This window comes from Centroberyx gerrardi, chromosome 3, assembly GCF_048128805.1.
Source record: "Centroberyx gerrardi isolate f3 chromosome 3, fCenGer3.hap1.cur.20231027, whole genome shotgun sequence".
NCBI classification, from domain to species: domain Eukaryota; kingdom Metazoa; phylum Chordata; class Actinopteri; order Beryciformes; family Berycidae; genus Centroberyx; species Centroberyx gerrardi.
This window is the reverse complement of record NC_135999.1, coordinates 147,098-174,706: the sequence shown is the minus strand read 5'-3', so window position 1 is coordinate 174,706 and position 27,609 is coordinate 147,098. Positions and strand designations below refer to the sequence as shown.

Sequence of the window (27,609 nt, the reverse complement as noted above, 5' to 3'; positions counted from 1 at the left end):
TACGTAAGGTCCTCCAGGCCTTACAACGACAGGGGGTAAAGCTCAGGTCAGAAAAGTGTGAGTTGTTCTGGGGAGAGGTCAGATATGTGGGTCATCTGGTGTCTGCAGAGGGAGTAAAGGTGGACCCTAAGGACCTGGAGGCTGAAAGATAAGGCTCCACAGACACAGACAGAGAAGGTTGCTGGGATTCCTGAGTTATTTCCGAACTTACGTCCAAGATTTCTCACGTTTAGCCAAGCCTCTATACAAACTCCTTCAAACAAAATCTGGCCCACCCCAACCCAAGTCACTCCGGGGAAGAAATTAAGGGCCCACAACTGTCCTCACGAACTCCAGTGTTGTGGACAAATGACCATCAGCAGATCCTTGACCGGGTCATTGCAATACTCATGAACCCCCCAGTCTTGGCCTACCCCAACTTCAGCCACCCTTTTGTACTGCATACAGATGCTTCACAGCAGGGCCTGGGGGCGGTCCTCTATCAGAACCAGGATGGGAAGATGAGAGTGATCGGCTACGGCTCACGCACGCTAACACCAGCTGAACAAAGCTGCCATCTTCATAGCCGAAAGCTTGAGTTTTTGGCATTAAAGTGGGCAGTATGTGACAAGTTTCGGGATTATCTGTTTTTTATGCCCCACATTTCATGATCTACACAGACAAAAATCCCTTAATTTACATCATGAGCACTGCCAAACTCAATGCTGTGGCCCATCGCTGGGTGGGGCAGCTCTCTGACTTCCAGTTCGATATAAGATACAGGCCGGGGAAAGCTAACATTGACGCGGACACCCTCTCCCGCTGTCGTCACAAACTACCTGAGTGCTCAGAGAGGTTATCTGAGGAGGCGATGCGTACAACGTGGGAAGGAAGTCAAGTGGCTCAAAAGGAGGATGTGGCGTGGGTTGCTGCATTGAATATAGTTTCCCAGGAACATGATCAACACCACAGTGGACCTTTGAAGAAAATTAGCCATGATGATTTGGCCAAGGCACAGAGAGGGGACCCAGCCATTGGAAAGGCCATTGAGTTAATGTTTTCTAAATGTGTTTTTTTTTTTAAAATAACTGGTATAGAGTTAAGCACCAAGCCTACATTTCTTAACGGTAAATTCTGCCATTGCATGTTATGAATATTTTGAGTTTACTGTCAGTGAAGATGTATTTCAGTGGTTTATACATTGCAGAGGAGAAACAATTTCACAGTACATGGGTCTCTTGGTTATTGGTAATTTGTTAATAATAATAATAATAATAATAATTTGAATTGAAGCTGTATAGCCTGATATGTTTTAAAGTAAAGGCAGAACAATAAAGCCTGAGGTGACAGTGAAAAGAAGCTGATCTTCTCTGCCTCTTTATTTCAAACCACAGGACATTACATTGCCCACCCTGACCCTCCAAGTTAGGGAGGCAACATAAGAAATGTTGATTTTTGCTACTGTGGCAGTTTAGCCCAAGAAGCAAAAGGGTTGAATACTAATGTAAAATATCCAAAATAGTTATTTGAATTTTAGACCTTTACATACATTTCTTCAGTTTTGTTTTCTTTTATACTTTACACAGAACTCAGACAAAAAATCCTGAATAAATTTAACATTTTGAAATAACCTGATACAACAAAATGTGCAAAACGGGTAAAATACTACAAATACTACTAATAATAATACTAATAAATACTTTTAATAGCCACTCGATATGTCCATTTTCACTTTAAAGACAATTAATTGTACTTAACTTTACAATTAATTTTACTAACTTCAATTAAAAAAAAATAATAAAAAAAATAAAAAATTGTTTTTTAAAGTGCGTTTTTGCATTTTCAGGCTCCAACAGAAAGTAGAGACTGAACAGGAAGCCTCACTACTTCACTGTTAATTTCACACACACACACACACACACACACGCACACACACGCACACACGCGCACACGCGCACACACACACACACACACACACACACACACACACACACACACACACACACACACACTCTCTCTCTCTCTCTCGCTTCCTTTCCATAGTCTCACATTGCAAACCACGGCGATCACGAGGGGAACAACAAGGAGGGCACGAGCTCGCGGATGACGTTGCCATAGTGATCACGTGGTGCGCGGGTCAGCTGACTGCGGACTTCCGGGTTTATGTTTGCTTCAGCAGCTCAGCTCTGCTGCTTCATGTTCAGACGGGATAAATAAAGGTAACAACTTCATTTTCTCACTTTAAAACACTTTGTTAGACTTTAGAAAACTCACTTTTGTCCTCGGGTCGTTTCATAACCTTTGGCTTTTATTCATTTTTGTCCCTGTTGCGTTATCTACTATTTATTTATGTCATTTGTTTTTATCACTATGGCTGGGTCTAGTTTTATTTTATTGTTATTGTTATTTTTTTACTGTTTTACTTCATCTAGGCTATCGTTCTGTTTTATTGATCTGTCCTCTGTCAGTCTTTTGTCTTGATTGTGAAGCACTTTCTAACTTTTTTTTGAAAAATGCTAGGCCTATATGAATAAAGGCAAGGCAAGGCAAGTTTATTTATATAGCACATTTCAGCAACAAGGCAATTCAAAGTGCTTTACATAAAACATTAAAAGCATCAAGACAAAGTGAAAAAGATCAAATTCAGATATTGCATTAAAAGAATCAAATCAAGTAAAATAGAAAGATAAAAGAACACAACAAACACAACAAATACTCCCACTTTTAGATGCACATTGTGAGTGAACCCATATGTTTTTCTTTAATTTACAGATCTCACTGCCCAAGGCAGACGAGAATCATAGATTCTCCTCTTGGTCAAAAACCTCCTCATCCACAGATGGATGAGGATCTTACAGGGTAAACTCTGTCCCCACATATAGTGTTCACTCGTGCAGTAAGCATTACCCGGACCCGTGTCAGCTCTGTTGGGATCCTGAACAGAAACAGTTCAAATGAGAATAAGACGGGTATAAAATACAAGAATAAAAGTTACAGTGCAGTGTAAGAAATGAATAATTATTTGATTTAATAAAAGGCAGCGGCAAACAGAAAAGTCTTCAGCCTTGATTTAAAAGAACTGAGAGTTGCAGCAGACCTGCAGGTTTCTGGGAGTTTGTTCCAGATGTGTGGAGCATAAAAACTGAACGCTGCTTCTCCATGTTTAGTTTCGACTCTGGGGACAGAAAGCAGACCTGTCCCAGACCACCTGAGAGGTCTGGATGGTTCATAACGTAGCAGAAGATCAGAAATGTATTTTGGCCCTAAACCATTGAGTGCTTTATAAACCAACAGTAGTATTTTGAAATCAAGTCTTTGACAGACAGGAAGCCAGTGTTAAGACCTCAGAGCTGGAGTGATGTGATCCACTTCCTCAGTCTTAGTGAGGATTCGAGCAGCAGCGGTCTGAATCAGCTGCGGCTGTCTGATCGATTGTTCAGGGAGAGCTGTAAAGACGCCGTTACAGTGGTCGAGTCTACTGAAGATAAATGCATGGACAAGTTCTTCCAAATCCTGCTGAGACATAAGTCCTTTAATCCTCGATATATTCTTAAGGTGATAGTAGGCTGACTTAGTAATTGTCTTAATGTGGCTGTTGAAATTCAGGTCTGAGTCCAGGACTACTCCAAGATTTCTGGCTTGGTTTGTGGTTTTTAACATTACCGATTGAAGCTGAGCACTGACTTTTAATCGTTCTTCCTTGGCTCCAAAAACAATTACTTCAGTTTTGTCTTTATAAATAAAGACTATTATTATTATTATTATTATTATTATTATTATTATCGCCTTTTAGCAGAACAAAGCTAACATGTAGGGTTAGTGTTAGTGAATGTGCTGTCCAGCAGTCAGTGCTTTATATATTTATATTCTTAACTTGAAATATAAAAGACTTTACTTGTAATGCAAAATGTCTAGTTGGACAAACAGAAGGTCCGAACATTAAAGTTACTGCAACTGTAGGGAATTATACCAAAACCAGTTAACAGACCAGTAGGTGAATTAAAACCAGTTAACAGACCAGTAGGTGAATTAAAACCAGTTAACAGACCAGTAGGTGAATTAAAACCAGTTAACAGACTAGTAGGTGAACCAAACCAGTTAACAGACCAGTAGGTGAACCAAACCAGTTAACAGACCAGTAGGTGAACCAAACCAGTTAACAGACCAGTAGGTGAACCAAACCAGTTAGTTGCAGTAATATTAACGTATTAATAAGGAATGCGACCCTTCCTTGCAGGTTTCCTTGTGTGAACTGTGTAACCATGAACACCTCAGACAGCGAAGACGACTCTTACAACGAGAGGACAGCGTTGGTCCCGTCGGAAAATCCGGTCGTGCCGTCGTACAGACCAGAAGCTGACCAAGCCCCGCCCACAGACTCCGAATCCAAAAGGGTAAAGGTCATCAGTTGCTCTTGACTTCACTCCTCACTGCAGATACTGACTCTGAGTATTAAAGGAAATCTCCCCCAAAACACTTTAACTCTGTAAAATCAGCTGTTGATGTTCTTTTCATCTCTGGCTCCATTCAGGACTTTGTTGTGTTTTTTTCTTGGTGGATAACTGGCCAATCGTAGAGTAGTGCTGCTCGATTATGGCAAAAATCATAATCACAATTATTTTGATTGATATTGAGATCATGATTATTTAACACGATTACTCATTGACTTTGGGAACATCATGTATTTATTGAACTTTTTAAAAAACTGAAAAACAAAGAAATAAATGAAAATAAATAAATCAAAGTAAACAATGAGATAAATAAATACATAAAATAAATAAAAATAATAAATAAAAATAAATAACACCAACTATGTTGTAGTGCACTGCCACAACTACTGCAAACTACTAAACATATTCAACATATCGGTAAACTCTATTCAACACATTGGAGTCAGTCGCGGGGCTTTTACCTTTTTGTTTTTTGTTCCTTTATTGTTTGGTCATAAACCACTTTGACTGGATTTCAAGTGACTGAACAAATTGGTCGCGTTGCCTCGGTGCCACGGCCGTGTAACAAATCTTGTTCCAGGTCTGACTCCTCGACACCAAAGTGTTTCCACGCTGAATTTGTTTTACCTTTGTTTTCTCTTTGTCATCTTCTTCCAAGGAAGGTTTAAAAATAAACGGAGAAATGCGCCGGCCGGCTCTCTGTTCTCGACTCGAGCTGAAACTACACGCACCGCAGCGTGTTTGGGCTTTGGATGAGGGGCGGAGCGCACCGCTGCCAAGGAAAGGGGTGCGCTGGATTTACAACACAAGACAAAATGAGAGCAACATTGCTAAACGGAATGCGGCACAAAAAACGTTTTGTCTCGATTTTCTTGTTTTCATAATCGTGGGAAGCCAAAATCGTAATTGAAAATAAAATCGGATTAATCGCCCAGCAGAGACGAGGTGATGTCACCTCCAGATATTTCCAGCAGATACAAGTTTGATATCAGAAAATGTTTCAGTGAATAATAATAATACTAATAATCATAATAATATAATAGTGACAACAACAATAACAGCAATAATAGTATCAACAACAACAACAATAATATATAACAATAATAGTAATAATAACATCAATATTAATGAGGAATTTAGGATTTGTTTGTATGGAGAGGAGTGAAAGAAAGAGAGAAATTATTCTGACTTTGGGATGTGTGTGTGAGCGTGTGTGAGCGTGTGTGTTTGTGTGTGTGTGTGTGTGTGTGAGCGTGTGTGTCTGTGTGTGTGTTGTGAAGCTAACTGCATGTATGGTTGGGGTCCTGGGTGTTTGTGGTTGGTAGGCGGTTGGTGAATGTGGTCCAGATTTGTTCAAATTCTGTTGGTTGGTTTTTAGTCATTTTTTCCATTGATATGTGATCCATGAATAGATTTTTCCACTGTGCACTGTTCATCATATTTCTTGATTTCCAGTTATGGTTTTCTTGGCGACAGTTAAAGCAATAAGAATTGTTCTGCTGGGTAAATTGAGTTTAATTAAGTCTCCTGATGAACAGAGACAGGGATGGTGGAATGGAGAAGCCCAAGATTAACAACATTTTGCAAGTAATTTCAAGCCAGAAGTGTTGTATGGGTGACAGATGGGTATCTGGAGTGTGCTGTGTGCATTGCAATAATTATTATTATTAGCAGTCGTATTATTATTATGATTATTAGTATTATTATTATTAGCAGTAGTATTATTAGTATTATCAACATTAGCATCAGCAGCACCACAATCACCAAAAATGTTCGCAGTTCTTATTGGATGGTCACTTGATTGGCGGGTGGGGGTGAACTGGGACACTCGGAGATTATCTATAATTTCACTCCTCACACACCTCTATTGGCGATAACAAAACAAAAAGGAAAACAGGAAAAAAGGTGTGATAGCAGCATAGGAAAGCCCTGTGTTCCACGGACTTTTCTGGCAAATATACATTGATGTGGGCCGAGATAATCGGCCTTTTCCGGACGTGTTTGGACGTGTGTTAAGGTGGAAAACGGACTTTTCCGGATGTATTTGGACCATGTGTGCAGGTGCACAGAGATTCCCGGTGAGTGTACAGTGATATCTGGTAATTTGCGACAGTATACGGGAGTGAGCTGACATTTAACGAGGCGTGTACAGTGACAGAAATCTCCGGTACACAAAAGTTGTGCGTTCTCGGGGAATTACGGACGTGTGGCGGCCCGGAAACGTAACTTTTCGTCCAATGAACAAAAAAAAACAAAAACAAAATGCAGCATTTGAATACTGATTTGGACGTCGATTACCATGGCAATGGTAGAAGCTTCGAAGCTTCGAAGCATTCGGGTCAGCCCTAATGTCAGGAGAGGAGTCATATTTTGCCAGAGAAAGCAGACATGGTTTTATTTCTGCAAAAGAATTGTTGAAGTTGAAGAGTAGAAGAATTTGTAGAACAGAAATCTAGAAGTTTGCACTTGGTATTTCTTTTGCTGTTATTTATTATTAGTATTGTATCTGTTATTTACTGTTAAATTGTTGTAGTTGATGTTTTATTTACTATTTATTAATATATTGTTCAATTTCTTTGCCTTTGCAATAAAAAAGGCGTTCTTTAATGTCCTTTTTTGCACTTTATATTAAAGAAGGTATCGGTTCAGGCAGCGTTTAGGCATTGGTACATTTAAAGGTATCGTTTTAGCACCGGTATCAGAAAAAAATCGAAACGATACCCAACCCAACAGATGGGTCATTCAGCCGTCACGCCTTTCTCTCACCTGAGTTGCTTAATTTTTACAAAAAAAGTTAAGTTAAACCTGCAATAACCTACATCAGCCCTTCTAACCAATCCTGAAGCTCATGTGTGCTATGTGGAGATTTCATTGAGACATAATGATATAAACCAACATCCAGCTGTGTTGCTGTTTTCTCCTCTTTTCTAAAGCTTGTTGTCAAATCCCGCTCCTTAACGAAGCTCCTCCCCCTCCATTCAGCAGCTTTCAATTTGTTTAAAACTAGCTTGTCTCCTCCCTCGCTGTTAAGCGTTGCTTTCCCCTCCCATTCCTGAACTTGGAATCGATGAAGCGAGTGAATAAACTTGTTAAACTAGTGAACTTGTTAAATTAGTAAACTCGTTAAACTAGAAACTTGTTAAACTAGTGAACTTGTTAAACTAGAAACTTGTTAACTAGTGAACTTGTTGAACTAGAAACGTGTTAACTAGTGAACTTGTTAAACTAGAAAGTTGTTCAACTAGTGAACTTGTTAAACTAGTGAACTTGTTAAACTAGAAACTTGTTAACTAGTGAACTTGTTAAACTAGTGAACTTGTTAAACTAGAAACTTGTTAAACTATAAACTTGTTAAACTAGGAAGTTGTTAAACTAGAAAGTTAACTAGTGAACTTGTTAAACTAGTGAACTTGTTAAACTATAAACTTGTTAACTAGTGAACTTGCTAAACTAGTGAACTTATTAAACTATAAACTTGTTAACTAGTGAACTTGCTAAACTAGAAAGTTGTTAAACTAGGAAGTTGTTAAACTAGGAAGTTGTTAACTAGTGAACTTGTTAAACTAGTGAACTTGTTAAACTAGTGAACTTGTTAAACTAGAAACTTGTTAAACTAGTAAACGTGTTGAACTAAAAAGTTCTTAAACTAGAAACTTGTTAATCTAGTCAACTGCTGTTTTCTCCTCTTTTCTAAAGCTTGTTGTCAAATCCCGCTCCTTAACGAAGCTCCTCCCCCTCCATTCAGCAGCTTTCAATTTGTTTAAAACTAGCTTGTCTCCTCCCTCACTGTTAAGCGTCGCTTTCCCCTCCCATTCCTGAACGTGGAATCGATGAAGCCAGCGAATAAACTTGTTAAACTAGTGAACTTGTTAAATTAGTAAACTCGTTAAACTAGAAACTTGTTAAACTAGTGAACTTGTTAAACTGTATACTTGTTAACTAGTGAACTTGTTAAACCTGTGAACTTGTTGAACTAGAAAGTTGTTAACTAGTGAACTTGTTAAACTAGAAAGTTGTTAAACTAGAAAGTTGTTGAACTAGAAACTTGTTAACTAGTGAACTTGTTAAACTAATGAACTTGTTAAACTAGAAACGTGTTAAACTAGTGAACTTATTAAACTAGAAAGTTGTTAAACTAGTGAACTTGTTAAACTAGTGAACTTGTTAAACTAGAAAGTTGTTAACTAGTGAACTTGTTAAACTAGTGAACTTGTTAAACTAGAAAGTTGTTAACTAGTGAACTTGCTAAACTAGTGAACTTGTTAAACTAGAAAGTTGTTAACTAGTGAACTTGCTAAACTAGTGAACTTGTTAAACTAGAAAGTTGTTAACTAGTGAACTTGTTAAAATAGAAAGTTGTTAAACTAGAAAGTTGTTAACTAGTGAACTTGTTAAACTAGTGAACTTGTTAAACTAGTAAACTTGTTAAACTAGAAACTTGTTAAGTAGTGAACTTGTTAAAATAGAACGTTGTTAAACTAGAAAGTTGTTAAACTAGAAACTTGTTAAACTAGAAACTTGTTAACTAGTGAACTTGCTAAACTACAAAGTTGTTAAACTAGGAAGTTGTTAACTAGTGAACTTGTTAAACTAGTAAACTTGTTAAACTAGAAAGTTGTTAAACTAGTGAACTTGTTAAACTAGTGAACTTGTTAAAATAGTGAACTTGTTAAACTAGAAACTTATTAACTAGTGAACTTGCTAAACTAGTGAATTTGTTAAACTAGAAAGTTGTTAAACTAGGAAGTTATTAAAGTAGAAAGTTGTTAACTAGTGAACTTGCTAAACTAGTGAACTTGTTAAACTAGAAACTTGTTAACTAGTGAACTTGCTAAACTAGTGAACTTGCTAAACTAGTGAACTTGTTAAACTAGAAAGTTGTTAACTAGTGAACTTGTTAAAATAGAAAGTTGTTAAACTAGAAAGTTGTTAACTAGTGAACTTGCTAAACTAGTAAACTTGTTAAACTAGAAACTTGTTAACTAGTGAACTTGCTAAACTAGTGAACTTGTTAAACTAGAAAGTTGTTAACTAGTGAACTTGTTAAAATAGAAAGTTGTTAAACTAGAAAGTTGTTAAACTAGAAACTTGTCAACTAGTGAACTTGCTAAACTAGAAAGTTGTTAAACTAGGAAGTTGTTAACTAGTGAACTTGTTAAACTAGTAAACTTGTTAAACTAGAAAGTTGTTAAACTAGTGAACTTGTTAAAATAGTGAACTTGTTAAACTAGAAACTTGTTAAACTAGTAAACGTGTTAAACTAGAAAGTTGTTAAACTAGTCAGCTTCTTAAACTAGAAAGTTGTTAAACTAGTCAACTTGTTAACATAGTCAACTTGTTAAACTAGAAACTTGTTAAACTAGTGAACTTGTTAAACTAGAAACTTTAAAGCCTTTTTATTTAACACCGTTCTTGTTGAATCAACCCCTCCTAATTTTAGTTTTATGAACGAGGTTAGAGTAGACGTGAAAGGAGGTGGAGTGGCAGCCCTTTATAATAATGTTTTCCAGTGCAGGCAGATATCATTTGGAAAGTTTGCAACCTTTGAATATCTTGCTCTTATATTGAAATCATCCTCGAGTTTTACTTTTAACTGCTTACAGGCCACCGAAATACTTGGTCAACTTTTTTTGATGACTTTGATGACGCAGCTGCTGTCTATCATATGTATTGACTTTGATTGTCTGGCTATGGGTGATTTTAACATTCATGTTGATAACACTAAGGACAGTAGTGCCGAAGAACTGCATTATATTCTGGACAATTTTGGACTGATTCAGCATGTGTCAGGGCCCACCCACTGTAAGGGCCACTGGACCTAATTATGTCAAAAGGTCTTAATATCTCTAAGGTTGTGGTTACTGATGTTGCTCTCTCTGACCAATTCTGTATTTTCTTTGAGATGACTGTCACTGCTGACATCCATAGTAGGACAGATGTAATCTCACGGTATATCAATAAGAGCAACATTACATTATTTATCCAGGCTTTGTCTATCAGTTTCTCTTTCTGTAGGCAATCTGTTCATCTGGTAAAGGCCTCTTGGTGTGTTAACAGTTAGATATTTCCGGGACTGCATTATGCAGGATGCGCTGTTTGAGAATGCTTCCCACCGTTGAATGAATGGGTCTCGCTCTCCCACGGCAGGCCCACTCCAAGTGGCCCGTTCGCTGGCATCCCTGGCACTGGAATTCCTTGTAGCAGCAGGTCTGTGGCGGGTGCCTGGTCCCCAGGCAGCAGTAGCACGGCTTGGCCTGCCCCTTCTGGTGGTCCGAAGTCCTCTGCTGCTGTCTGCCCCTCGCCCCTCGGTGGCCCCGGTCGCTGCCCCTCCGACCTGGCTGTCACCTGGTCTGTCCTCAGATGCCCTGTGGCTGCTGGAATTTCAGCATACTCCTAGTGGTACACTCGAAGTTGTTGACAATGTCCAACACATCAGTGATGATGACAGTGATCTGCGCCTGCGCAGTGAAGTCTGATGTAAAAAAAAACCCACATTAATTCCAATCTGACAGTTGTCACTGCAGCCGCATGGCCACGGATCAGATATGTATCAGATCTAGGACCACATACGAAAATGGCCCAAATCTGATTAGAAAAGATCAGATTCCAGGTGTTTTTTGGTGTTGACACATGTGAGTAAAAAAAATTTATTTGGGCCACTTCCACCTGTAATGTGAACGTAGTCCTTGTTAGCTACTCCATTAACAAGTTGGTCTCATAGCTGCTCCTCCATTCTGACTCCAAATTTGCATGTAGCTGCTAGTCCTTTAAAGGCGGCTTTATACTCGGCTAGCAACTCTCCTGCTAACTGTTTTCTGTTCCGAAAAGCATATCTCTCACTCAGTAAATTTCAGTCTCTCAGAGCTGTCATTAGCTCCATAAAGCTAGCTTCGCCTGGCTTCCACGGTACTACCAAGTCTTTCAGTAAAATAAAAGTCTTTGAACCCACGACAAACAGAAACTCCAAAAACTGTGAGAAGCGCTCCTCATATGTGCTGAAGCTCTTGGTAGCTTCATCTAAACACAAGCCGGTCTCTGTGCTGAACAATGCCATGGCTAGTTGCACAAAAAAAAATCCACTGCTATGCTAGCTACTTGTAGCCTGGTTAGTTATCGGTCAAGTGAGGGACTACCTCACAAAAATAAATCCCATCCTCATCGTCCAATTTGTTGCATCCTAGATGCTGGATTCTTTGTTGACCAAATATCAGAGACAGTGGATTTCAATCAATCTGTGGCAAAGCCGTTTTATTTAACATGGTAAAGGCATTTTCTATACTGGTCAACTCATCTCTTCACCAAGCGCTTACTGCACTCTTGACCTCCTCACATGACTCACCAATCACAGGTGCCCATCCCAACACAACTCATCCTCCATTAGTTGCTATACATCGTACCATAGACACCTGAACTTAAACGGCCTTTTGAATTATAGGAGTACTATTTTCAAAACATAACAATTGCATAACAATTTTAAAGCATAACTAAACTGGTCAATACACCACACTTGTTAAACTAGTATACTTGTTAAACTAGTAAACTTGCTACCTGCCTCTTCACTTGTCATTATGGAACATGTAACCTTCAGCGGGAGAAAGATCTGTCAAAGTGAGACTGGCAGGGTCAATACACCACACTCCTCCCAGTAACACAAAACCTCATTCACCATAGAATATGGATGCTACAAAAACAGCAAACATGTTCTGTGTGTATCTCTGTCAGTTTTAACAAAATTGACCATTTACAGTCCATGCATACCCCCCCATTGGTTTTCATCACTATGGAAGAAATATGTCTGGAGGCTTTCTGAGCCTCCCGGGTCTTGCTCTTACGCAAAGTTCTCCGTTGTCAGTCCATGGTCCTCAGAGTGTGTATTTGGCACATGCTCTGGTTGTGACACCTGTGTCGAGTCCAAGTCCCATTCAGAGATGTTCTACTCTGACATATCAGGCAGTTTTCAATCATCTGCTTCACATGCTTCTTACAAAGATTTTCCCTTATCTGTACCAGGTAAGTTACAGGACTTAGTGTTCTATTTATTACTCCGCTAACCCATTTCTGCTTCGTGCTTTCTGCCTGACTAGACATTCTCTGCCTCGCTCCCTTCCTGCTTATCTGTTTTCAGCAATATTTTCCTGTTTTTCCTGCTGACCAACTGGTTCTAAGAAGTAATTTGAATCTTGGTTTTGTTGCTGTTCTTTTTTATCTTTTTTTTTTTTCTTGTGACTGGAAAAAATGCTGATGGTTAAAGTTAGAGAGTCGTCATCCTTCTCTTCTGACTGTGCTGGCTGCCTTCGGCTATCACAGCAAATTGCTTAACTGGAAGGAAGGATTTCCACACTTTACCAAATAAACCAAGATGAGCAGCTTATTGACACGCTGTTTTGAATCTTCAGCCCACATTCCTGCAAAACATCAGAATCAGAAGCACCAGTCAAAATTGCAGACTCAGAGACTGCGACCCATACTACAGACCTGGCCGACTCTCCCCTGGCTTGACCCAACCACAAATGGACCGGCCGCGGAGGCATCCCGTCTGCTACTCACCACAGATATGGCCTACTGGCACAGCAAGGGTGCTAGGCCAAAAGTCTCCACTCCTGGTGAGCTGTGGTCGGACGTTGTCCGCCGTAGAGGCAGAGGAAACAACAAAAACAAGAGGAAATCCCAATACTCTCCCCAATACACTCCCCGACAGGACTGCAGCTGGAAAAGAGGTACAAAATGCTCAGTGAACCGGATCTAGTGACTGCTAATGCTAATGACGGCAAGAGATGCAGCTTGCTAGTACTAGCCGCAGAGCTAATGCTAATACCAACACAAACCCTTCCCAAGAGATGATGCTGCCGACTAGCGCTGGTTCCGGTGCTAGCGTTAATGCTGCTACCCCCAGGCGCTCAATACATCCGGCTACTTCCAGACAGAAAATGCGGCCTGCTAATGCAAATGCTAACCATGCTAGCTTGGCAAATACCTATCCTCAGGAAAAATCTCACAATCAAGCCACTACCCAAGCTACAACTCGTGAAACTTTACTTGTCGGGGATTCAATAACTAGAGATATCCGGAGCTCGACAGTGGTCAACTGCTTTCTAGTAACCGAGTACCTAGTAGAGTAACCAAGTTGCTACCGGAGATCCTCTCCAGCCAACAGAACGTGAAGAAGATTGTTGTTCACGCAGGATCATATGACATTCTTCCCAGGAAACCATATGGATCTGAACTACTGAAAGAGGACTTCACCCACTTGATGGAGTTGCTAGGCAAGCTGCCTGTACAGGCATTTATCTCAGGCCCCATCCCAACACTCAACAGGGGAGCTGGAACTTTCAGCAGGCTCCTCAGTCTTAACACATGGCTGGCATCAGCTTGTGTTGCGCACAGGGTGAACTTTATTGACAATTTTAACATTTTCTGGGAGCGAAAAAGCCATTTTAAACTAGATGGTGTTCATCCAAACTGGATTGGGACTCGTGTAGTTAGGGCCAACATGATACATGGACTTCAAAATCCCTCCTTTGCATTGCTTTAAAAAATGCAAAGAAAGCCAGAGAAGGAAATAAGGACAAATGTGAAGGACAAAAACATTGATAAGGAGCATGCGTCATCCCCCTCCACTCCCTCTGCCCCGTCCTCCCCCTTCTCCTCCCTCTACTCTGATATGTTTCTGGGCCTGACTGAAGGCATGGAGAAGAAACTCAACATGGCTATCAGACACATGAACCCACAGCCTGCTCCTCCTCCCCAGTCTCCCCCCACCTCCCCCTTCAAGCAGGTCGCCAACAGCCTAAGGTCAAAACTAGGAGAAATGGACGAATTACTGGCTGCCACCAAGCGACACTCCAACCAATCAAACCTTCGTCAGGCCACTGCCAATTTCTCTGGAATGCCGAGGCCAGAAGAGAAAAGGAGGACAAGAACAGTAACAGTAGCAGACATGTAGCCTCGCCCTCTTCCTCCTCCTCCCGCTCCTCCTCGCCCTCCTCTGATCCCTTTCTGTGTCTGACTGAGGGCATGGAAAAGCTGTCCTTGAACGAAGGCCCACTAAGACAACCCAGGCCTCTGAGAGACAGCCCAGTACCTCTACAGCCCCCTCAGCTTCCCCCTTATACGCCACTGAAAGAGGCTATCACCAGTTGCAAGCTAAAACTAAAAGAACTTGAGGGATTAATAGCAGCCCCCAGAAATGACCACCGCAGACAGCATAGTGGATCTCCATTCGACATGTAGGAAACCATGCTGCTTCACATACCATACCAGTAATTTTGAATAGCCGGTGGCATGGCCAAATACACCATAGTTCCTACAGTCACTATAGCACTTTGAGAAATGTACACAGACCACCTGGGTCCTATCTCAGAAATCTTATCACAATCTCTCATAAGCTGCAGTCTGCTCAGGGACATCTCAGTCCGGAGAATGTTGTTAACACACTAAACTTGGCCTTATTGAATGTCAGGTCTTTAGCAGGCAAGTCACCTTTAATTAATAATTTTATCACAGAATGGCAATTAGATTTTATGTTTTTAACTGAAACTTGGTTAGACCAAAATAATTACAGTGCCGTTCTTGTTGAATCAACCCCTCCTAATTTTAGTTTTATGAACGAGGTTAGAGTAGACGTGAAAGGAGGTGGAGTGGCAGCCCTTTATAATAATGTTTTCCAGTGCAGGCAGATATCATTTGGAAAGTTTGCAACCTTTGAATATCTTGCTCTTATATTGAAATCATCCTCGAGTTTTACTTTTAACTGCTTACAGGCCACCGAAATACTTGGTCAACTTTTTTTGATGACTTTGATGACGCAGCTGCTGTCTATCATATGTATTGACTTTGATTGTCTGGCTATGGGTGATTTTAACATTCATGTTGATAACACTAAGGACAGTAGTGCCGAAGAACTGCATTATATTCTGGACAATTTTGGACTGATTCAGCATGTGTCAGGGCCCACCCACTGTAAGGGCCACTGGACCTAATTATGTCAAAAGGTCTTAATATCTCTAAGGTTGTGGTTACTGATGTTGCTCTCTCTGACCAATTCTGTATTTTCTTTGAGATGACTGTCACTGCTGACATCCATAGTAGGACAGATGTAATCTCACGGTATATCAATAAGAACAACATTACATTATTTATCTTTATTTATTTGTCTATCTGTTTCTCTTTCTGTAGGCAATCTGTTCATCTGGTAAAGGCCTCTTGGTGTGTTAACAGTTAGATATTTCTGGGACTGCATTATGCAGGATGCGCTGTTTGAGAATGCTTCCCACCGTTGAATGAATGGGTCTCGCTCTCCCACGGCAGGCCCACTCCAAGTGGCCCGTTCGCTGGCATCCCTGGCACTGGAATTCCTTGTAGCAGCAGGTCTGTGGCGGGTGCCTGGTCCCCAGGCAGCAGTAGCACGGCTTGGCCTGCCCCTTCTGGTGGTCCGAAGTCCTCTGCTGCTGTCTGCCCCTCGCCCCTCGGTGGCCCCGGTCGCTGCCCCTCCGACCTGGCTGTCACCTGGTCTGTCCTCAGATGCCCTGTGGCTGCTGGAATTTCAGCATACTCCTAGTGGTACACTCGAAGTTGTTGACAATGTCCAACACATCAGTGATGATGACAGTGATCTGCGCCTGCGCAGTGAAGTCTGATGTAAAAAAAAAAACACATTAATTCCAATCTGACAGTTGTCACTGCAGCCGCATGGCCATGGATCAGATGTTACAAACAGTTACAGACAGTTACAAACTTCAGCTTTTAAAGACGGCAACAGACTTTTAAAAGCACCCAGAGGGATGAAGTGATCTAGATTTACATCTTTCTGGAGCCGATTCCAGGACCACGGAGCATAATAACTAAAAGCCATCTTCCCAAATTCTGTGGAAGGGCGAGGGACAGTAGAAAATAGCAAATTCTGTGTCTATAGCCTGAAGTGAGATAGCAGAGGCATGCATATAAAGAATATCACCATAATCAATCATAGGGAGAAATGTAGCTATGACAAGTCTTCCTTGCGGCAAAATTTAAAACATGTCTTGCTTCTAAAATGGAAACCCAATTTGATCTTGAGTTTTTTAACAAGATTGTCGATGTGTTTTTTTAAATGTAAGCTTTACATCAAGCCAGACTCCAAGGTATTTATAAGATGTCACTTGGTCAATATACCTCCCATCAAGGGTTGAGATGTTGGGAACAACAAGCTGGGAGTGTGATCTAGAAAAATACATAAGTTTTGTTTTATCAGAATTTAGATCCAATTTGAGATTGTTAAAATCAGCCTGAATGGAATTAAAAAATTCTTGGAGGTCCTGGACAGCTCTAGACAGAGAGGTGGCACAAGAGTAAACAATTGTGTCATCTGCATACAGATGGATTTTTGAGTTTTTCACAGCTGAGCCAATGCTCTTTATGTAAATACTGAACAAGAGTGGACCCAAAATAGACCCTTGGGGTACGCCCCGGGCAATTAACCTGGGGGATGATCTCTGACCATCAGCAAGAACTCTCTGCGACCTGTCTGATAGATCAGTGGTTCCCAACGTGGGGTCCGGGGACCACCACGGGTCCTTGAGGGGGGTTGCGGGGGGTCCCCAGCAAATTGATGACTTGTTAAACTTCACCATTATTTAATTTACAAGAAGTGAACACAATAGAGAATGTGGAAGAATGATTATTTCGATCATAATTTCACTGTTATCTCTCTACCTACAATCGAGATAGTCGTGGAATTCTGGACAAAATCATATCTGACAATAAAAATATTCTCAGATTTGGATCAGAGAGAAAATATATCATCAAATGGGGGTGCATGGCCCTAATGTGTACTAAATTAGGGGTCCTTGATATGAAAAAGGTTGAGAATTAGTGTGATGGATAGTTTTCAAACCAGCTGACTGCTTTGAAGCTCAATCCAATGTTGTGGAGCCTGTTAATTAAAATTGTGTGGTCGACAGTGTCCACCTCTTTGGATAAGTCAATAAATATTGCTGCACAATGTTTTTTGTTATCAAGAGCTTGTACTATGTCATTTAGCACCTGGGAGGCAGCAGTTGTAGTGCTATGGCCTGATCTAAAACCTGATTGGACAGAGCTCAGCAAACCACTTTTCTGTAATCCTTTAACTGGGCACTTAAAAAAATCCTTTAACTGGGCACTTAACAGAAATTCTATGATCTTAGCAACTACCGAAAGCTTTGAAATAGGACGGTAGTTGCCAAGGTCAGTGGGATTCCCCCCCCCTATAAAAAGGGCCAAAACATAGGCCTCTTTCCAGATTTTAGGGATGGTATTTGTAGAGAAGGAAATGTTAAAAATGTGCTCAGCTATCAGTTCTGCTGAAAGTCTCAATAAATAAGGGTCAAAGCCGTCTGGGCCCGAAGGCTTTTTGGGGTGTATAGCTTTAAGAGCCCTGAGGACATCAGCTATAGAAATATACTCAAAAGCAACTCCAAAATCTCAAGTGCCATCACCATTAGGAGGGCTTACCAAGACACTAGATTTTGAACCAGGATATATACAGTAGAACAAAAACCCTGCAGAAACGAAATGTTCATGAAATAGCTCAACAGTGCATTGATTATCCGTTATTGGCTGAGAATAATGATTGATTTGTTGGGGGAGAGAAGCAGAGGCAGTAGGATTAAGCGGCTTAATAGTTTTCCAAAATTTGGAGGGGTTATTTAAGTTATCAGAGATCGAGTTAAGATAAAATTCTGATTTAGAATTCCTTATGGAAGTAGTGCATTTATTACAGAGATATCGAAATCTGGACCAGAGAGAAGGAGAGAATCTCTGGCTAAAGCCAGAGAAGCAACATTACGTTTGTGAATTAAATCAGAGAGCTCCGAGGAAAACCAGGGGTTATCTCTTCCCTTGATTCTGTAAGCGGTGTGTGTTTATTTGTGGTAGATAACAAAAACTGAATGAAAATAATTCCACGTAGTGTCCACATTTGGGATCAGACTAATTCTTCCCAGGTCACCACAGTGAATATCGTGCAGAAACGCCTGTTCTATAAACCTTTTATAATTTATGTTTATAATAGGTCGAGGGATTGTTTTCTGACACACGCAACAGCGCAGTGGTCACTAAGATCATTTGCAAAAACTCAGACGGCAGAGAATTTATGAGGGTTGTTTGTCAGAATTAAGTCCAAGAGCGTGGATTTACTTGGATATTTAGAATTCGGGCGAGTTGGTAAATTAACGAGCTGGGATATGTTCAGCTCACAACAGACACCTTTTAAACTGTCTGAGGCAGAGGTGAGCCAATCCCAGTTTAAATCTCCCAACAATACCAACTCCGAATCATTAAATTCAGCCAATACACTTGAAATACAAGACACAGATTCTTTTGAGGCGGAGGGAGCTTTGTAAGAACCTATAATTGTAATATAAGAATCACTGGACAGGGCAAGCCGTACTGCCAGGAATTCGAAAAGTTTAGGTTTAGAGAAGGATTTAATCATATTGACATTGTATTTGGATTTTAAATAGATAGCGACTCCACCTCCCTTGCTTGGGCAATCTGCGCGAAACAAATTATAATCATCTATACCAATAGAAATATCAGACAGGTTTTTTTCAACCATGTTTCCGATAAAACCAGAACATCAGGATCTGAAGTATGAACCCAGGCACGGACTAAATCTATTTTCGGAACTATACTTCTAACATTCAAGTGCAATAACCCAAGACCATTTATTTCTTTAAAATCAGCAGGAGTGGGCAGATTAGAGCATGGCAAAGGACCAGGATTAGGTTCAATGTTACCCGATATTAAAAGCAACAGAATAACCAGCACAGGAGACTTCTTCCTCAAAACATCAGAGAAGCAGTACACATGGGAGGGATCAAGAGAAGCAGAGATCCATTGTAACAGTAAAATTGTTTGATTTTACTTGTGTGTGTTCATACACATGCCCATACTTCATAGGCTTGTCAACCGACTCAGCGTGAGACATGGTACATGACAAATGCAGATAATTAATAAATTGGCTGAGTTCATCACAAGGTGGGTTATGAGTGGGAGAGCTACTTATAACCAGAAGCAGTAGCGCAGCTGAAAACCACAGTCCCTTTGAAAAAGTCATGGTGCATAGGAGTCAGTTGAGTCAATTGCAGTGTATGAATAGAACAGTAACTCTTGGAGGCTGAATGGAAGGACGCTGTGTGAAGGGAGAGGGGTTAACCCTAAGCCTAACCCAGGAGGCTTTCCAAGTGCTTTAAACAGGGCAGTATGCTTCACTGTTGGCATATCTCCAACATCACCACACACTGAGCACTTTATAGATAGATCCAGGTGTAGGGCAGTAGTTCCACGGTGGCAGGAGCACAGCCGCTGTCCGATCACCACCACTCGCTTGCTCGCATACAACCAGCATAGAGCACAACGCCTCCAGTGAAATCACAAACACGTAGAGCAGCAGCAATGCGGGCCTCTCAGACCCAACATCAGGGTTCCACTCCTATTCAGCGGGGCTTGAATCCAGGTGTAACACACGGCAGGGCAGGAGCGGTACCAACGAGTACAGGTTTTAAGTTGATATGTCAGGTAGGCCTGTCACAGCTAAAGATGTACTCTTAAATCTTCCAGAGTAAATGTCCCAAAGATTAAAAGAAAAGAGTCCTCATATGTGACATAAAATAAGATGAAATCAGTAATGAAAGAATAAAATGCTTTAAAATAAATCTGCTTTAGAATAAATAAAAACACCCTCAGTTACAAAATCTCAGACAAGGATTACAGGACAGACAAACACACCTTCCTGCTTGGAGCCATCTTGGATTGACAGCTTTATGGTCCACAGTGGGACATTTTCAGATAGCAGTTTCTGTAGAAATAATCGTGATAAAAAGCACAATTGGGGGGTGGGTGGGGTGTGTGTGGGTGGGTGGAACTTATACATAACTAAAAATCAAGCTGTTTATTTTATTGAACCCATTTTATTGATTTTGTAAATTCCCGTAGTCTGCTCCTGAGATACAGAGCGAGTAGACATCTCATTAGTGAGGACCAATATGTGGAGCTAAGGCAAAAAAAATGTTGAAGCGTCCCTTTAAAGTGTAATGCTCCTGGTGTCCAAAGTGCATACTACCTTTAAATATGCATTGCCTGTCTGATTTCAGATGGAATGACTCAAAGTTTCATCACCAAGTTCTGTGTGTTAAGAGTGAAAAAGCTGATTAGGACAGAAAACTCTCATGGCGTCTTGACAGCTTCAAATGACTTCAAAAGTTTTCTGACGATTAGTCCCATATGACATGAATTCAGCATAAAACTGCACTCCTGACCCGTCTGCCGGTTATATGAGAATAACCATCAACTTCTGTCAATCCAGCATCGTGGGGCCATGCGGGGAGGTCCGGCCAGCGTGGATGGTGGCGGTGTGGACCAGGAGGTGGACATGGATGACGAGGAACTGACTCTGAAGTACGGAGCCAAGCACGTCATCATGCTGTTCGTCCCCGTCACCCTCTGCATGGTGGTGGTGGTCGCCACCATCAAGTCAGTCAGCTTCTACACCGAGAAGAACGGACAGCAGCTGTAGGTCGCCGTTTCTGTTACTGTCTTGTCGTCAAGCTGACTCCGCTTCATCTGAACAGTGTAATTCACTAACAGGGTAGAAAATTATATTTTTTTTGTCCACCAGCTGCAGTGGGTGGTCAGTTCTAAACTTTACCAGCCACTTTCACTATTTTATCAGCCAAGAAGAGTTTTTGAATAGAATAAATAACTCCAACCTGGGGTCCAAGCACACTTTGAAAAGACAGACAGACAAAACATTACAGAAGGTAGAAGACAGACGCACAAACAAGTTTTGTGAAGATAGGACACGCAGTCGATTAGTTATAGCCAATTTGGTGTTAGCCTGTAACTTTTGTCAAGTCTAGCATATTGTTCATGGTACATTGTTCAAGTTATTCACAATGACCAAACTTTCTATTGGAAAATGATGTTAAAAATTATGACTTTGGAAAGGACAAGCCTGGATTTGAACCCACAGTCTTCCACAGGAGAGGCTGATGCTTTACCCACTGAGCCAAACCCCTGGTCTGGTTCCGCTGAGGAGAAACTAACTAGACTAAATGGAGATACTGCAGCCTATGATTTACAACGTTATAGTCCAGTCCAGTAACGATTAAATCAATACTACATCACATGGGCCAGAAAACTGCTGCTGCACTGCTCTCTATGGGTTGAAACTTCTGATCACACCCAATCAGTGATGCCAAGTTTGTTTGTTTGTTTGTTTGTTTATTTATTTAAGAAGGGACAATGCACATTAATTAACATGAGCACTTAAGTCCATCATGTAAAAGTGCCAGATTTAGCCGTACAGGCTAGTTTTCATCTGCAGTCCCTGGCAGGTTGATGGCATATAAAAACATTAAGAGAAAACATACAGGAACACATAGGCACATAAACACATAAGCACAGACAAAAGCATATAAACACAGACAAATAGTAAGTCAGTGACATAACCCCTACTCCAGATTATGACAGCAGTCCCTGGCAGGTTGATGGCATATAAAAAACATTAAAAGAAAACACACAAGAGCACATAAGCACAGACAAAAGCACATAAGCACAGACAAATAGTAAACAATGACATAACCACTATTCCAGATTATGACAGCATGTTTGATTGTCCAGTAACCACTGTTTTATAGATTTGGAGAAAGAGTTGAGAGATGTGATGTTCCTTAGTTCTGTGGGTATAGTGTTCCAGGCATGTGCTGCTCGATAGGAAAAGGCTGACCTGTTTGGGTGCATACTCTCGGGTCTGAGAGAGGCTCGGCATTCCCAGAAAAGGCTGCAATTGTCGATAAAATTGATATTCGGAATGGCACATGCCGATGACCGTTTAGAGCCATTAGTCAGCTGAAAAGGCCAAACAGATAATATAGCGGCCAAGTTGCTTGCAGTGTGGACACACAGTTAATTTAATAACAGAAGGGATAGTTACAGGACATCCGGTGGGTTGGCTACATGGTTTTGAGGCTACTAGTAATGATTTTTTTATCTGGGTGTGGCGACTCTGCAGGATCTACACCCCCTTCACAGAGGATACCCCGTCTGTCGGCCGGCGCCTCCTTAACTCCGTCCTCAACACCATCATCATGATTAGCGTCATCGTGGTCATGACCATCGTCCTGGTTGTCCTCTACAAGTACCGCTGTTACAAGGTCAGTTTTTAATTAGCACACTGTAAGAGGCACATTCAGCACAGTATGCATTTCACCAGAGGGGTCAGCAGCATCCACTGATGTTTAAGACTGGCTCCAATAACCCAATTGTTCCCTACTCTATTATGGTTCCATTTGGTTGTAAATTATGCATATGGAGAAATATACTGTATAGCCCCTTTCACAAATGCAACCCGTAAAAGTTCACACAAGACATGACTTTCCGCTTTTTTAACATAATGCTGCCATTCACACAATACTGGCAACACCGTTGAATTCCACTCCTGTCATTTTCCGGACATTACGTTTAACCTCCGGAGTCGCTGCAGTTTGAAAACATGGAGGCTAATCTCTCCGTCTGCCCGACTCCCAGGATCTCTCTCATTTCACCGTCTGTCCAATTCTACATTTTCATCAGAAAAGTAAAGCTGCAGCCTGTTCAGTGGTTTGTATTTCCCTCTGACAGTTCGACAACAGAGCATCCTAACGTTGTGCGTGTTCAGTCTGTGTATTTTTTGGTCATCCTATTTTCTTTTCAGAAACAGAAATTAAAAAAATTGAAATGAATGGTGATTTGATTTTCATTTCAAAATCTGCAAATGAAAAGTGGAATTAGAAGGCATTTTTCGTTTTCCTGGTCAGAAACGCAAATAACATTTATAAAGGACTTGATTTTCCTTTTTTCCTTTGTAAAACTGTTCAATTCTTTAATAATAATAGTAAACTTTAACTTAAACTTCTCTGATATATGTTCAAAGACCATTTTACTAATCCGTCGTCCTGCCAGGTAATACTGAACCTGAGCTGCCAGGTAACACTGAGCTGCCAGGTAACACTGAGCTGCCAGGTAACACTGAACTGCCAGGTAACACTGAACTGCCAGGTAACACTGAACTGCCAGGTAACACTGAACCTGAGCTGCCAGGTAACACTGAACTGCCAGGTAACACTGAACTGCCAGGTAACACTGAACCTGAGCTACCAGGTAACACTGAACTGCCAGGTAACACTGAGCTGCCAGGTAACACTGAGCTGCCAGGTAACACTGAACCTGAGCTGCCAGGTAACACTGAGCTGCCAGGTAACACTGAACCTGAGCTGCCAGGTAACACTGAGCTGCCAGGTAACACTGAGCTGCCAGGTAACACTGAACCTGAGCTGCCAGGTAACACTGAGCTGCCAGGTAACACTGAACCTGAGCTGCCAGGTAACACTGAACTGCCAGGTAACACTGAACCTGAGCTGCCAGGTAACACTGAGCTGCCAGGTAACACTGAGCTGCCAGGTAACACTGAACCTGAGCTACCAGGTAACACTGAACCTGAGCTGCCAGGTAACACTGAACCTGAGCTGCCAGGTAACACTGAACCTGAGCTGCCAGGTAACACTGAACCTGAGCTGCCAGGTAACACTGAGCTGCCAGGTAACACTGAACTGCCAGGTAACACTGAGCTGCCAGGTAACACTGAGCTGCCAGGTAAGGCATTAATGATGTGTTGCTGTTTTCCAGTTCATCCACGGCTGGCTCATCCTGTCCTCCCTGATGCTGCTCTTCTGGTTCAGCTTCATGTACCTGGGGTGAGTTGTGTGTGTGTGAGAGAGAGAGAGAGAGAGAGAGAGAGAATGTGAGGCCACTAAAAAGCAAAAATCTGACAAGATCTGCTCTTGTCTGTTTATTGAATGTTTCACATAGAACCCGATTCTATATGTGAAATAGCATTGAAAATGTTTCAGTATTCTGGGCAGGTAATTGTTGGGCAGGTAAACCAAAAGTTTAATTTGGAACAGCGAGCGTTCTGTTGAAGTGCTCTTCCTTCCACAGCGAGGTGTTCAAGACGTACAACGTGGCCATGGACTATCCGACGGTGGGGATGATCATCTGGAACTTCGGGGCGGTGGGGATGATCTGCATCCACTGGAAAGGCCCTCTGCAGCTGCAGCAGGCCTACCTGATCATCATCAGCGCCCTCATGGCCCTCGTCTTCATCAAGTACCTGCCGGAGTGGTCGGCCTGGGTCATCCTGGGCGCCATCTCCATCTACGGTGAATAGACGCTCTGAAATCTAATCTAACCCATCTTTATCTACAGTCAATAGACGCTCTGTAATTTAAATCTAACAGCTTCTTCATGTCAGCAACATTCAAATAGTTACACTTTACACTATAAATTAGGGTTAGACATGATGTATCGGGCAGATATTGGCCTTTTATTAAATTTGGGATTTTGGCCAGTTACATCCAGAGTTTGGGAAAACCCTAAAACAACTTCACTAGTTTGGTTTCAGTGGAGAGTTTTAGTGTCCCATCATGGTCTCAATGTTGCTTCAGAGGCTTTCCCACCCTGAATTAAGTTCCTTTACTCCTCCACCTCCTCCTTCCCTCCTCTACCTCCTTCTCTCCTCTACCTCCTTCTCTCCTCTACCTCCTCCTTCCCTCCTCTACCTCCTTCTCTCCTCTACCTCCTTCTCTCCTCTACCTCCTCCTTCCCTCCTCTACCTCCTTCTCTCCTCTACCTCCTCCTTTCCTCGATAGAGAAAACTTGTTCAATAAAGAATTCAGTAAAGGTTATTTATTAGCGTGCGGCACAGAGAAGTTCACAGCACAGTGACAGATGCAGTTCTCTAATAATGAAGCAACAAAAGGGATGTAAGGATGATTTCAGCACAAAGACCAGAGTGTGACTCCTGTCCTTGACTCTGCTGGGAAACACATGAAATGTTACACAGCAGCAAACTGTGTGAATACAAAGGAATGAAAGAAATAATATGCAGGAGAGTGAAACCAAGTTGAAACTGCTAATTGAAACAGACATGGAAATTTTTCTCACACTCCTCCACCTTCTTTTCTCCTACCTCCTCCTTTTCTCCTCTACCTCCTTTAATTCTCTACCTCCTCCTTCCCTCCTCTACCTCCTTTCTTCCTCTACCTCCTCCTCTCCTCCTTTCTTCCTCTACCTCCTCCTCCTTCCCTCCTCTACCTCCTTTCTTCCTCTACCTCCTCCTCTCCTCCTTTCTTCCTCTACCTTAAGGCAGGCATGGCAGAGAGTGTATACAATGATAGGACAGGAAAAGAAGAAGAAATCACTTGTAGGTAATCATGGGGATGATTTGACCTTTGCAAATGAATTAAATAAATTCTGTGGCAGGTTTGATACATCAGATCTCAACACTGAGCGGAATCTGATTAGGCAACAACTTGACCCCGGCCAGGAAGTTATCATAACAGCAGAGGAAGTTTGTCAAAATTTGAAAAGGATTAACACAAGAAAAGCAGCTGGTCCTGACAGATTAACTGGTAGTGTACTGAAGGAGTGTAGGGAGGAGCTTAGTTTTGTTTATAGTCACTTGTTTCAAATCTGACTTGATACGCACTGTGTTCCCAGAGCCTGGAAATCTTCACTTATAGTGCCTGTCCCGAAAACACCGAAACCACAGGCCTTAAATGATTACCGTCCAGTAGCCTTAACATCTATTGTAGTGAAGAGTCTTGAGAGAATAGTGTTAGATCGTGTTCTCAGTGAGGTGCAAAACAAACTTGACCCACTGCAATTTGCATATAAAAGGGGGAGGGGCACAGAAGATGCTCTTTTGTATGTATTGCATAGAATTCACTGTCATCTTGATCAACCAAAACGATATGTCCGCGCTATGTTTATGGACTTTTCATCCGCATTCAATACCATAAGACTGCATATTTTAATGGAAAGGCTGTTACTATAGCAGAATCATCAGATGGGTGGAGTCCTTTTTGACTGATGGATCACAGAGTGTCAGAGTGAATGCTGCAGTGTCCTCCCCTGTTATTACCAACCCCCAGTGCTATTTACTCTTTATACAAATGAATGTAGGGCTAACTCATCTGATGTTTTCAGTGTTAAATTTGCTGATGATACAGTGATTGTTGGTTTGATCACTGAAGATGAAACAAAGTATCGTGGATGTGTGGATGAGTTTAATTGGTGTCACGCCAGTTTTCTTCAGCTAAATACCAAGAAAACTAAGGAAATGATTTTGGATTTCAGAGCTAGTAGAAGGACACACCAACAAGTAGCTATTGATGGTGACTGTATTGAAGTGGTAAATGAATATAAATATCTAGGGACAGTAATTGATAAAAAATTTAAACACAGGTGTCATTTACAGGAAAGGATTACGACTATACATCATGCTTCATCATACATTCAAGCTTCGACAGTTTGGAGTGGACAGACATATAACGGTTCTCTTTTATCGTTCATTTGTGGAGAGTATTCTAACTTTCTGCTTTATTGCCTGGTATTTCTCACTGTCTGTAGTTAATAAGAACAAACTCAATAAGATTGTTAATATGTCTAGCAAGATTGCGGGTCAGCAACAACATAGTATGACACTGCTTTGTGAGTCTCGAGTGGCGGGGAAAGGGCGGCGATCCTCAGTGATGTATCACACCCTCTCTGTGGTGAATATGAGTTGTCACCATCAGGACGGAGGGACAGGGGACCGCCTCTCGGACGTCCCGTGCCCAGAGATCCTTTATACCTTCCGGTATAGCTCTGTTAAACAAATCCTGATGATATGAGGTGTGTGTCACTTGCATTTTGTTGTACTCAATTCTTGATTGTTGGTGATGTTGATGTGGAGCACTTCCTGTTAAATGTCTGTCTTTAATTGTAATGTCCTTTCTGTTGTGGTTGTATTTGTCTGACAGTTGCCACAGATACAAAGACAATTTCCGAAAGGATACTAAACGAAACTAACTACCTCCTCCTTCCCTCCTCTACCTCCTTCTCTCCTCTACCTCCTCCTTCTCTCTACTTCCTCCTTTCCTCCTCTCCTCTACCTCCTTCTCTCCTCTACCTCCTCCTTCTCTCCTCTACCTCCTCCTTCTCTCCTCTACCTCCTCCTTTCCTCCTCTCCTCTACCTTCTCCTTCCCTCCTCTACCTCCCTCTCTCCTCTACCTCCTCCTTTCCTCCTCTCCTCTACCTTCTCCTTCCCTCCTCTACCTCCTTCTCTCCTCTACCTCCTCC

The 27,609-nt window shown here is 41.5% G+C and overlaps 1 protein-coding gene across 1 annotated transcript in view; it reads left to right on the top strand.

Annotated features, from left to right (window-relative positions):
* Positions 1 to 2,135: 2,135 nt before the first annotated feature.
* The window catches only part of psen2 (presenilin 2), a 39,594-nt gene continuing 14,120 nt past the window's right edge, over positions 2,136 to 27,609 (top strand). Inside the window, exons 1-6 of the mRNA XM_071923757.2 lie at positions 2,136 to 2,198; positions 4,217 to 4,373; positions 20,755 to 20,960; positions 22,462 to 22,603; positions 24,114 to 24,181; positions 24,426 to 24,646. Of these exons, the coding sequence (XP_071779858.1) occupies positions 4,242 to 4,373; positions 20,755 to 20,960; positions 22,462 to 22,603; positions 24,114 to 24,181; positions 24,426 to 24,646 (769 nt within the window). The 5' untranslated portion in view covers positions 2,136 to 2,198; positions 4,217 to 4,241. The remainder of the gene's footprint in view (positions 2,199 to 4,216; positions 4,374 to 20,754; positions 20,961 to 22,461; positions 22,604 to 24,113; positions 24,182 to 24,425; positions 24,647 to 27,609) is intronic.